This window comes from Trypanosoma conorhini (assembly GCF_003719485.1).
Source record: "Trypanosoma conorhini strain 025E chromosome Unknown Tco_14.4_contig_00105, whole genome shotgun sequence".
Classification (NCBI taxonomy): Eukaryota; Euglenozoa; class Kinetoplastea; order Trypanosomatida; family Trypanosomatidae; genus Trypanosoma; species Trypanosoma conorhini.
In genome coordinates, this window is record NW_021704191.1 from 7,992 (window position 1) to 18,809 (window position 10,818).

General features: G+C 55.5%; 6 protein-coding genes across 6 annotated transcripts, besides 10 other annotated features; all 6 read right to left on the reverse strand.

The window, feature by feature from the left end:
* The first annotated feature begins 2 nt into the window (after nt 1–2).
* Nucleotides 3–46: a sequence feature (GA-rich).
* A 166-nt stretch (nt 47–212) lies between these two features.
* Nucleotides 213–240: a microsatellite.
* Nucleotides 241–387: 147 nt separating this feature from the next.
* Nucleotides 388–1,083, reverse strand: Tco025E_02610 (uncharacterized protein; the record flags this gene model as incomplete). Its single annotated transcript, XM_029369535.1, has 1 exon — nt 388–1,083. The coding sequence occupies one exon, from the start codon at nt 1,081–1,083 to the stop codon at nt 388–390; it is 696 nt and encodes a 231-aa protein (XP_029230363.1).
* A 346-nt stretch (nt 1,084–1,429) lies between these two features.
* Nucleotides 1,430–1,460: a microsatellite.
* Nucleotides 1,461–1,476: 16 nt separating this feature from the next.
* Tco025E_02611 (putative protein kinase) lies at nt 1,477–3,156 on the reverse strand (the record flags this gene model as incomplete). Its single annotated transcript, XM_029369536.1, has 1 exon — nt 1,477–3,156. One exon carries the CDS (start codon nt 3,154–3,156, stop codon nt 1,477–1,479), a length of 1,680 nt encoding a protein of 559 aa, XP_029230364.1.
* A 33-nt stretch (nt 3,157–3,189) lies between these two features.
* Nucleotides 3,190–3,214: a microsatellite.
* A 305-nt stretch (nt 3,215–3,519) lies between these two features.
* Tco025E_02612 (uncharacterized protein) lies at nt 3,520–4,629 on the reverse strand (the record flags this gene model as incomplete). The annotated part of the gene is made up of 1 exon (XM_029369537.1): nt 3,520–4,629. One exon carries the CDS (start codon nt 4,627–4,629, stop codon nt 3,520–3,522), a length of 1,110 nt encoding a protein of 369 aa, XP_029230365.1.
* Nucleotides 4,630–5,433: 804 nt separating this feature from the next.
* Nucleotides 5,434–7,077, reverse strand: Tco025E_02613 (transferase; the record flags this gene model as incomplete). Its single annotated transcript, XM_029369538.1, has 1 exon — nt 5,434–7,077. One exon carries the CDS (start codon nt 7,075–7,077, stop codon nt 5,434–5,436), a length of 1,644 nt encoding a protein of 547 aa, XP_029230366.1.
* A 47-nt stretch (nt 7,078–7,124) lies between these two features.
* Nucleotides 7,125–7,152: a microsatellite.
* Nucleotides 7,153–7,317: 165 nt separating this feature from the next.
* Nucleotides 7,318–7,334: a microsatellite.
* A 155-nt stretch (nt 7,335–7,489) lies between these two features.
* Nucleotides 7,490–7,518: a microsatellite.
* A 93-nt stretch (nt 7,519–7,611) lies between these two features.
* Nucleotides 7,612–7,631: a microsatellite.
* Nucleotides 7,632–7,689: 58 nt separating this feature from the next.
* Tco025E_02614 (adaptor medium chain 1) lies at nt 7,690–8,988 on the reverse strand (the record flags this gene model as incomplete). Its single annotated transcript, XM_029369539.1, has 1 exon — nt 7,690–8,988. One exon carries the CDS (start codon nt 8,986–8,988, stop codon nt 7,690–7,692), a length of 1,299 nt encoding a protein of 432 aa, XP_029230367.1.
* Nucleotides 8,989–9,079: 91 nt separating this feature from the next.
* Nucleotides 9,080–9,098: a microsatellite.
* Nucleotides 9,099–9,289: 191 nt separating this feature from the next.
* Nucleotides 9,290–10,411, reverse strand: Tco025E_02615 (uncharacterized protein; the record flags this gene model as incomplete). Its single annotated transcript, XM_029369540.1, has 1 exon — nt 9,290–10,411. One exon carries the CDS (start codon nt 10,409–10,411, stop codon nt 9,290–9,292), a length of 1,122 nt encoding a protein of 373 aa, XP_029230368.1.
* Nucleotides 10,412–10,664: 253 nt separating this feature from the next.
* Nucleotides 10,665–10,690: a microsatellite.
* The last annotated feature ends 128 nt before the right edge of the window (nt 10,691–10,818 follow it).

Below are 10,818 nucleotides of genomic sequence, written 5' to 3' on the forward strand. Positions count from 1 at the left end.
AAAGAAAGAAAGAAAGAGAGAGAGAGAGAGAGAGAGAGCAAGCGAGCGCGGAGTGAAGTGTGTGCATGCGTGTGTGCGCGACACATCCGAGCGACAAAAAAAAAAAAACGTGTCTCCCCCTACAGATGCGGAAGCAAAGAATAATATGGACAACCGCGCCCAGAAAAAAATAATATATATATACATATCTAATGTAATCGTTAGGTGCGGAAACAAACACACACACACACACACTCACACGGGCGTGTCAAAACGCAAGGAACAAACACATACACCGGGACATGATCTACTGCTCTTTTGCAGTACATTATACATCGATACGGCGCCCACCGATGTCGCCTGCCAAGGCCAAAGCATACATCCAACCTATTCTCTCGTGGCGCCCCCCTAGTTGGCTCCGTTCCGAGTCGTGTCGTCAAACACAGCAAGCGTTGGTGTACGCGGGGTGAAGGTCACCCATGGCATTCCCTGCGACGTGGCGTCGGCCAACGAAAACGTCCCATCGTCGCAACTGCGACGGGAGAAAGGATTGTGTTGGATGCTGCTTCTGGCACTGCGACGGGGGTCTAGCACGGCGGCGGCGGCGGCTGCCGACACCTGCGCCCGGCAGCCCTGCCCACAGCGAGGGTACAGTGCCTTCGCGCTCAGGTAGCAGATGACGTGCAGGAGCGCCAGGGTGAAAAAGAGAAAGAGGGCCACGTGAAGGCTGCAGAGCACACCGTAGCCTACATCTCTCCACGCACGTGCGGGCCGACGGTTGCCACTTCCCTCATGGCGACGAGGCGGCAAAACAACTTCTCTGTACAGCGTAGGCAGAAATGTCAAGACAATGCGCAAAACCCACAAGGGCCCTACCACTTTCAGCGGTCGCACGGCATCTCGAAGTGATCCCACAAGCAGCCAATAGGTGCGAAGAACGAAGGAGACAAGCAACACGGCAAGTACCAGAAGCACGGCCTCTTGTAGAGCGAGGAGAATGTACCCAACAGTCCCACCGCTACTGAAGGAGAAGCGAACACTCAACAGCGCAAGGTCACAAATCACAAAGAATGCGGTGAGGGCAAGTGACGCACGAAACCCCATTGGATTCTTACTTCCTTCTTCCCGTTTGGGTACGACTGTGCACGTGAGTAGGCTTCTAAACGACGCCGATGGCCATCTACCGACGTCCCAAGCAAGTAAGGACCGGAAACACAGAAATATACGCATGCATGTAGGAATAAAACGTTATCTGTGCATCTCTTTACACTTCCTTATTCGTCTACTCCTTCACACGCTCCAGAGAGGAACTGGTCAACACAATTCCCAGTAAACATGAAATCTATCCCTTCGTTCGCATCCTTACATTCGGCGAATAACTGGAACAGCCACGAAACAAAACAACAAATCCCACACTCACATACCGACACCGTCCGCCATTGTCGCCACATCTCTCTCTCACTCTTTATCTCTCTCTCTCTTCAGGGAGGCCATATTTCAAACTTCCTCAACCCTCTGGGAGTATTCCCCTTTTTTGTACACAAACGGTGTATTTGAGTAAGGCGCACGTCCACACAGTCGCTGCATTGGCATTCTATGGCACACCGGGCACGGGCGGGTCGCATCAACCCCGATGTTTGACACAAGGGAAGCAAGGGCCTCCAAGTCCTGACCATCCGCACATGCATCGAGATCCGTACCTGGAACGAACGATGCCATCGTTGGACGTGCAACGTCCCCTCTTCTGAGGGATGTGCCGCCGCCCAAAGAGCTTCCACGGACGCGCGAGGTACCGGTCGCGTATTGCGGTTTTACGGCCTGTTCCGATGGCGCTAGGGCGGCTGACGTAAAGGCCGCCTCTGGGCCCTCACTGAGAACTGCTATGGATTCATCATCCTCGCGCAAGACATCACTTTCCGATGCAGTTGCCGCAATTGCGTCGTCAAACCGTGGCATGTCGGGTGGGACAGGGGCTGCCGCTCCCCGACCTTTTCGCCTCTCTGTCCGCAACCCCACAAACTCCCGCACCTCATCCATATCATGAAATGATGTCAACACCCGGCCTGAGACGCTCCCCTGCGTGGACGATCGACGACCCATTTTCCGACTTCTCTCCGCCGTGGTCTTAGCCGCAGGTTGCTTTCCCGCGTAAAGCTGTTGTTGTTTGCGTGCGCGGTAGGCACGATAGGTGTGCTGAATAATGTACGCGGCCTCTTCCTGTCGGCTGAGACCGTATGGAATGCGGATGTTTACCGTGCTTTCTCCAGTGGCAAGATCCGGTGAGTAACGTGTCTCCGGCGATGTCACCACGGGGTGCGCGGGTCCACGTCCCTCCGCATTGTCCGTGTCTTCGTGATTCGTGGCGAAGAAAGGATGAGACAGGATGTTCTGGACATGCATGCGCCGTGAGGGCGTGGGATGCAGGAGTCGGGCAAGGAGGTCCTTCGCTTCGGGGGGAAGGTTGGGGTCAGGAGGACGAATGCGGTTATACATAATGTTCTTTGTTGTGTTGGCCCCATCGTGCGGGTAACGGCCCTGGTTGAGCATGAAGTAAAGCAAGACACCCATGGACCACGCATCGGCAAGGTAGGGGTCATATCCTCCACTCTGCAGCACTTCCGGGGCCACCGTGTGCGTCGTTCCTCGAATATCGTGGCACATTTTCCCTTTTGGAAAGTAGGTGCAAGAGACAAGGTAACCTATCTTCACTTGATCTCGATCATTCACCATGATGTGATCCGGTGCAAGCCCCAGATGCACAACATTGTGGTTATGCATATGAAGTAGCCCGCGGACAACCTGAGCGTAATAGTGCTTGGTTTGCCGCATCGGGACCGGCACCCGCTGCCCGGTGCTCGTTTCCGTGGTGTACAGCCTTGTTATCTGCATCGGCGCGAACAGCTGCATGAGAATATACAGCGAGGTCTGTGTCTCGAAGCACTCAACGGTCTCAATGAGGTTGTCGTGCTTGGGCAGCGTGCGCATGACGTGAATGGCGTCACGGGTGCGTTCCCACATCCACTGCGCCTCGGCCAACACACTCTTGTTATAGATGCGCACCACGTACTGCGCCCCTGTCACAATGTGCGTGCAGAGACGCGTGCGGCAGTCAAAGTAGCCGGAGGCAAGGACCTTCCCCAACTCATACTTCCCCACAATCTGCTTGCGGTGGGGCATGTCTGGCGAGGCGACGACCCTTCAGGTGAAGCCCACACACACACACACACACACACACGACAAAAAGCAAAAAGTGTCCTTATCCCCTTTGTGTTGTGGTGGTGGCGGTGGAAGAAGCATATCCGAAGAAAACACAAGCGCACATGCACATAAAGCCACAAAATCAACAAGAAAAATGCCCCTTGAAGCGTTTGTGTGCATTCCAGCCACCTAGAAAGATGCACACTAACACACAGAAAAAGAGAAAGGGAGAAAGAAAGATGCATATGTGTGACGGCGACTCACGTGCAGAAAGAATTTTGCTCGGTTGGTCGATTCTCTCCCTCTCTCTCGTTTCTTATTGACCGCCAACCCGCGCCTCGTTTACCGCGGGAGCTCCTTCCCGTCAATGTCGCTGTAAACCTTTCCACGCACCTCATCACGGAAGCCGTTGTAGCGGTTCATCGCCTTCTTCTGCACACGCTCGGTGAGTGAGCGGTCGCCGTACGTCGTGGCACTGTTGGGGTCATTCTCGTCCTCCACCTCACCCTCCATTTTGTACAGGAGTGTCTTCTCCACCTCCTGCAACAGCCACGCCGCCACAGGCTTTGCCACGGGAGGGTCTACGCCGAAGCATCGCTTGAAAAGTGTGCCAGGGTCAAAGCGCACGACCTCAGCAATGTTCGGCAACGAGGGGGTGCTCCAGAGCATCTGTCGGTAAACGGACCCACCGAGGCCGTGCATGTTGACTTCGCGGGCCAGCGCCAGGCGGTGCAGCGCACTTTCATTGTCAAGAAACCCGTCCACCACCCGCGACGTCGGGTCAAAGAGGGTCTTCCCCGTATCCCGCAGCGTCAGGCAAAAGCCAAGGCCAGGAACACGCAGTTCGTAGGGTGTGGTGTAGCGATCCGCCGCGGCGTCAAAGGTGGCATCAATGCCCACGCCATTCCGCCAGTCGAGGTTGATGGAGAAAATTTTCTGCGGCAGCCTCCCCCAACAGATGCTCCGGCAGATGGAATTTGCCATCCATGCCGTGCGCTGCCAGTGAATACGGTCCACCACGGCGACACGAAGGCTCAGTGTGGGATGCGGCGCGGGGTCGAGGCAGCGCTCTAGCCACGTCTGCCTCAATGGGTAGTTCATCCCCGCAATGAGGGTGACAAAACCGAGCGGAACTGTCCCATCCGCGGCGCTGGACGCATCCGTCGCGCCTGCGCTGGGCGATTGCCGCGCCGTCGAGGAAGACGCCGCGGTCGTTGACGGAAGCGTCAGCTCGCCAAACTGCTCTGCCTCGTAGCGCCGATGCAGCACACGCTGCAGGTCCCCCAGCGGCATGTACCACGTGACAATGGCGGCGTCCGTCGTGCGTATCGCCGTCACAACCTGGTCGGGGTCAGACGGGCTCACGATGAGGTGGTCCAACGGGGCGCGAACACGGCGGGTGCAGCGGGCGACAGCCGTCGCGGCGGCCGCGGTGGCGCCGACGCGCTCCATCGCTAAGCGCGAACACCGACACGCTAAGAAAAACTGCAGTCGCGGCAACGACAACAGCAACGAGAATGGAAGAGAGAGGAGCCACAGTGCACGGCAGGACGCCAAAGCCGTAAAACGCACGGCCCGGCACAGAAGTGTACACCGCTCCCGTGCCGAGCGTTGAAGAAGAATAAGCAGCAATGGCAACGGCAACCAAGAAGGGGAATAAGAAGAAAAAGAGCTGTGGCAAACTTTTTAAACAAGCAACTACGGCCAACAAAGCAAAAAAAGAAAAAAAAGAGGGCAGGGAGAACCAAAAAAAAAACGAATGAATCCTGGCTGTGATGATGATTAATGGAAAGAAAGGCTAGCGCAGAAAACTATGTGCTTTATTTGGCAGGTGTGGCCCCCACCTAGCGGCATCTCAGCGGCAGGGAGTTCTCTCAGGCAGGGAAGTCTGTGGCGACTGCCCGGAAGACGCCCCCCCCCCCCCCAAGGGACGGCCACGGAGTGAAGCAATAAAGGGAGGCAGACACATGGAGAGAAGACGCCAGCAAAATGGACCCACAAGAACGTGAACGAGGGAGGCAGTTAGATTCGGCCCGCCAACGCCGCTGTGAAGGAAGAGTGAATCAACAACCCAAGAGAAAAAAAAACGCCCACACCCACACACTGCTGCACCTGCATCGACGCCTCCGCTCCTGTAGACACCGCCGCGTCAAGCCAGCGCAGAGGCCCAGGTGAAGTTAATGCACTGGAGCTGTAAAAGAGCAAACAACGTTGCTTATCTCCGCACACACATGCACACACTCACAAGGCAGCACCTCAGCTAGAGCGATGCCTCTCAAGCGTCACGGGCCGTCGTGGGCGTGTCGTCGACGACACCGACGCCGACGCCGAAGGAGACCCGCCACAATTCATGCGTCGCATGTTTCTCAGCGGTACTTTTCGTGCAGATGATAACAAGCGTGCCGCCAAAGCCCGTCGACGTTCTCTGCCCCCACGAACGAGGACGGTGCAGAAAAGCACGGCGGCAGCGACAACGCGCCATCGAAATAAAACCCGAAAGGACCGACGATGACGCCTTCGCTGCTTGTGTGTCATCGCCCTCGTTGTTGTTATTGACGATCTCCATTTATCCAGTCCCGTCTCGAGGTGAAGCAAAGGAGAGGTGTCGCGCCGCAAAATCCCAACCACGGAAGCCGCACGGGGTGACGATGGGCTTGCACGTTCTTCTTCCCTTGAGGACGGTGCGGGGTCCTCAGCTACTGGTGCTGCAACCAGCCGCCCACCCAAGTTCTGGGAGACAGTCTCGGTGAGTGTGCCCTGCGATGCGAGCTCTCCGAGAAGCAACGAAAGTTCGTGGAGGGTCATGCGCTGCTGGGGGTCGCTGTGCATCACGCCCGTCATCGCCTGCCGAAGCGCGGCGTACGCTCCGTCCTGCTTCTCCCACGTCAGAGCAAAGGTAAGGGCGCCAACGGCGAAGGCGTCCGCGGCTACTGTGGCACGGCGCCAATGCGACACCGGATGCCTGGCCTCAGGTGCCAAATAAAACGGGCGCATTCTGCCACCACTGGGATTATCGCCGCGTGGGCACGGACACAGCTCTGAAACCCCAAACCCTGTCAGCAACGCAAGTCCTTCCACGCCAAGAAGGATAGTCCATGGGGATATTGCGCCGTGTACGACGCCATGGTGGTGCAAAAAGAGCAGACCATCAACCACATTCCGCACAATACACATCAGTAAGGAGGGGGTCAAGTCACGATGTATCAGGCAAGGGTGGTGCTGAAAGACACAGGCCAGAGGCTGCATGCCGTCCACATACGGGTGCACCAACAACAGTTCCTGCCGCTCCGCATCCATAAGCATATCTGTTACCGGATTCACATTTGTATGACAGAGGTTCAGCAGAGACTGCATTCTCCGTTTCCACGCCGCCGTGAAGGGAATAAAAGACGCATTCACAGAACCTCCGTTCTCCAGACTCTCTACCGGTGAAGCAGCTGTTTCACAGCGACAACAGTAGCGTCGTGTAGTGACGAGGCGGCCGTCAACGGCATCTCTGGCCAACATCACGGAAAATTCTGATCGCGTTCCCCAGTTTAGCGGAAGCAACGCCTTGTACCGCATCTCCCGCCAAAAATTCACGGCAACAGTTGAGAGCAGTGCTTTCCTGCGGCCAGGAGTTTCCGATGGAGGCATCCGTCCATGTACGAGCCCTTGTTTTGCGTTTACTTCCACTTCCACCTTCTTGCGACGAGGCAGTTGCTCATTCGCGCCAAGGATGCCGCTGCTGCTGCTGCTGCTGCTGCCGCCGCTGCTGTCGTCGATGTCGCCGAGTGGAGTTTCCTCCCCACTCCGCAGCAACGTGGGCCAAAGACTGGAGTGGGGTGGAGTCGCTGTTTCCGGCAGGAGTGGCGGCGACATTTCAGCGTCTTCATCTTCGCTGCAGGAGGTGTTGCTCATGTCCCCCCCACCCCACCCCCAAGTCCTCACTGGGGGGCGCAGGAAAGACAATAACAACAGCAACAAGAACATCAAATAAAAGAGAAGCGCAATGCAGTGTAAATACTTTTCGTTTCAGGCCAACAACACCTTCCCACGTAGGCATGGCTGCCCCTTCACATAAATACGTGCATGCATATAGGCACGCGCACCTTTTTATCGAAGTAGGCAGAAAACACACGCAAAAGAGTAGGGGAAACACAGCAGCAGCAGCAGCAATCACACACATACACAGAGAGAAATAAAAGAGGCGCGCTTAACGACGCTAAAACCATCCTATAACTAGGCAGAAGTCAGCATACGTCAATAGATAGATAGACAGATATACATATGCCGCGTTTACTACCTCACTACCTCAGTAACACACACGGAGAAAAATACTAATAACAATAAAAATAATAAAAGACTTAGCTCTCGTCTTCGCTTTGCTCTCAATTCTTCCTTTCCATCAACAGAGCAACTCACTCTTTGCCTCCTTCCCCATATATCTCTCCTTGTGTATGTGTGTGTGTGTGCATGCTTATGGCTGTATGTCACTCAAAATTGCATTGCAGTTGTTCTTCATGCCTCCTTTCAATGCGTTCGTATCTGATAGTCTCCGCTCTGCGTGACGTACCTGACCCACGGCAGCGCCTCATAGTTGGACTTCTCCACCACCTTAAGGTAGCGCACTTGAAAGCCGGAGGCGGTGAGGAACGGAATCTCAAACTTCACTTGAATGGGCGCCTTCTCGAGGGCCTTCGGATCGCTGCTGCGCACAGACGGCAGGTGAAATTTGCACAGGCAGCTGAATTGTCTTCCCCCGCCAATGTTGCGCAGGCTCCAGATGAGCACGCTCGACTCCGGCGCGTAATGGAGTCTCCCCAGCGAACACTTCGCCTCCGGCTTATCCGCGTCGCCTGGGATGGGAATGAGAATATCAACAAAGTTTGCCGTCGTGTTGCGGCGGAATGTGGTGCTGGCCGTGATGGTCATCTCCACCTGCGTCGTCCCTCTGCTGACAAATGTGCACTCCACATGCACCAGCGGGGCAATCTTCTTGCTGGTGCGGTATGTCATCAAGTCAAAGTTACCGTCGGGCGGGATAAAGGAGATGATGCGGTCGCTCTCAAACTGGTCAAGGCGCACGCACTGATGAAACTTCACGTCCGCCATCTCCACCGAGCGCCCTGGTCGCCCTGTCATTCCAAGCACGGCCCTGTCGTTGAGCCCAAGCTTCAGCGTCGGCATACCAGAGAGCCGCACCCGCATCTTCAGTTGACCGACAATTTCACTGGAAAGCGTCTCACCCTCGGGCGAGGCAAGAAGGCTGACGCTCTCCACCACGTCTAAAAACACCTCGTTTCGTCGGTATTTGTACTTCCCGGGCATGCGCCAAGGCGTTCCACCCCCTATGCCAGTAACCGCCAGTGGCAGCGCCTTCACATTTAGTTTCTCCTCTGGCAGCAGGTAGGAGATGAGGCCTTCCTGTGTGATGTATTCCTTCAGCACCTTCGCCTCCGTGTACTGCGGCAAACCAAAGTCGCACATCTCGTCAAGAAGCTCGTAGACAATAACAAAGTTATCCACAACGGTCTCCTCAGAGACGTGCCTGAAGTATCCCTCAAACACCTGCACACAAGCGTGCATAAAGGCGAGCTGTTGCAGCGGACAAGTATTGATCTTGCTAACCATCAGAAAAAAGACGTCATTGACGCGCATAAAGCAGTACGTGTGACCCTGCTCCTCAAACACAGGCGTGACACGGAACTCCTCCTCATCCAGCACACGACGCTGAAAGACAGCTGGCGGGTTCTGCACAATGTCGCCGCGGTACGAGCGGCAGATGAGTGGGGCACCCTTGCTGTCTAGGATGTAGAACAGGGATGCCATCCGTAGCGTCCAGGCTAAGAGAACACCTACGAGCAGTAAAAGCACGCGAGGAGGAAAGAGGCAGGGAGTCATCACACACGTCAAAAAAAAAAGAGAGAGAGATAGAGAGACACGGTTGTCTGTTCCACAGTTCGTTGCCATTCGCCCCCCCCCCCCACCACCAGAACTACATCAAGACGAGCAGTGGGAAGTTAGGGGCGAAGGCAGAATATATTTATATGAGAAAGCAAAACAAAAAACACACAGATATTGGCTACAGCTGTCAGGGGGCAGACGAAAAACACATGAAAAATACAAAGACTCACAGCGGCAGTCGGATGTGAAGCCCATCAAAGCCCAGCTCCACAGAGCGAACACCGTCGCCACATTTGCCGCTGCGCCGCAGCTCCTCCAGTCTTTCGCGTAGCTGCCCATTACCTCGCTCATGCTCCACATCGCAATACATACCAATCGTATACGTGCGAGTCGGTTGAAGAGACGCGACAAGGCGCATCACATCGTCCATGCAGTAATGGGTTGGGTGCCGCTTACCAGGGCCGTACAGTAGATCAACAATAAGCACATCTATCTTGACAAGGTCATGCAGGAACGTCATTGCAGGCACTGGCACCGCGCTCACATCGGAAAGGTATACGACACAGCTGCCGTTTGCGACGCTGGCATCAGTGGCACCCGCACTACGAAGCGCGGCGCCGCGGCCAAAAACGAAACCAAGCGCTATGTAACCTGCACCGTGCTCCACTGGCACGGAATAGATCGGGAAGTCGGCGCCAAGCGCAGGGAGGTAAAACGGCGTCGGTGCTTTGTCCGGCAGCGTAAACAAGTCTAGGGCGGCGGAGCGGTACATCCCAATTTTGTTCGTCAGACCCACCCGCCTGCGCTCTTCGGCAACGCGCTGCATGAGAGACTCATGCTCCTCTGCAGTAAGTGGTGCAGGTCCGATCTCGCGGCTGTTGCGGAGTATGTACCCGAATTGTTTTCGGAGCACATTCAGTGTCTTTTCAGAGGCATAGGTTGAGACGTATTGCTCAATAAACCAGTCATCGTGACCCTCCGTCCGCATACGCTGCAGGTCACGCATGTCATCCAGGCCACCCATAGCGTCTGCGTGATCGTGCGTGAGGAGCAGGGCATCGACGGCCTGCACGTGATGCTTTGCAAGCACGCGAAAGTATGCGTCACGAAAGGTCTTTCCACAATCAATAAGAATGTGTTTCACACACTGACCCGCACTACCGTCGTCAGGAGGTGATGGGACGGTAATGAGAAGGCTAACGTTGTTGCGCCTGTTTGGCCCCTCTGCATCCCGCAACGCCACAGCACATGCGCAGCCGCCGAAAAGGTGCCCAATCACAGGCACACCAGTGGAAACCCCTGAGCCGACAATCGTGAGTGAGAAGCTGCCGCTGTCGCAATCGGCCATGAGTGACGCTATCCAGTAGCTTCTTCTTTGATTTCTACCTTCGTCCACCTTGTTTGTTTCTGGGGATGGAAAGGAGCGGGAAACTTGACTTGTTTTATGTTGCACGCGTCCTACTAAGGCCGCCCGATACCACCGCGTTTGTGCGATAATAAAAAAAGCGCAAGTCAGGCACGTATGCCGGGATACGAGGGTCTCTTTCTCCGCGCTTCCGCGTTTTCTCTCCCCCTCACATACACGCACACGTGTGCATGTAGAGGGGGGAGGAGGAGGAGGAGGAGGGTAAGAGAGGCACTGCGAAAGCACCAACGTCTTTTGTGCCTCTGTCGGCCCTTGTTTGGCTGGACGACTCCGCCCGCATCCTACCCCGTCATCGCTTCTTCTGCACTCTCCAATCATTCAGTTTTCAT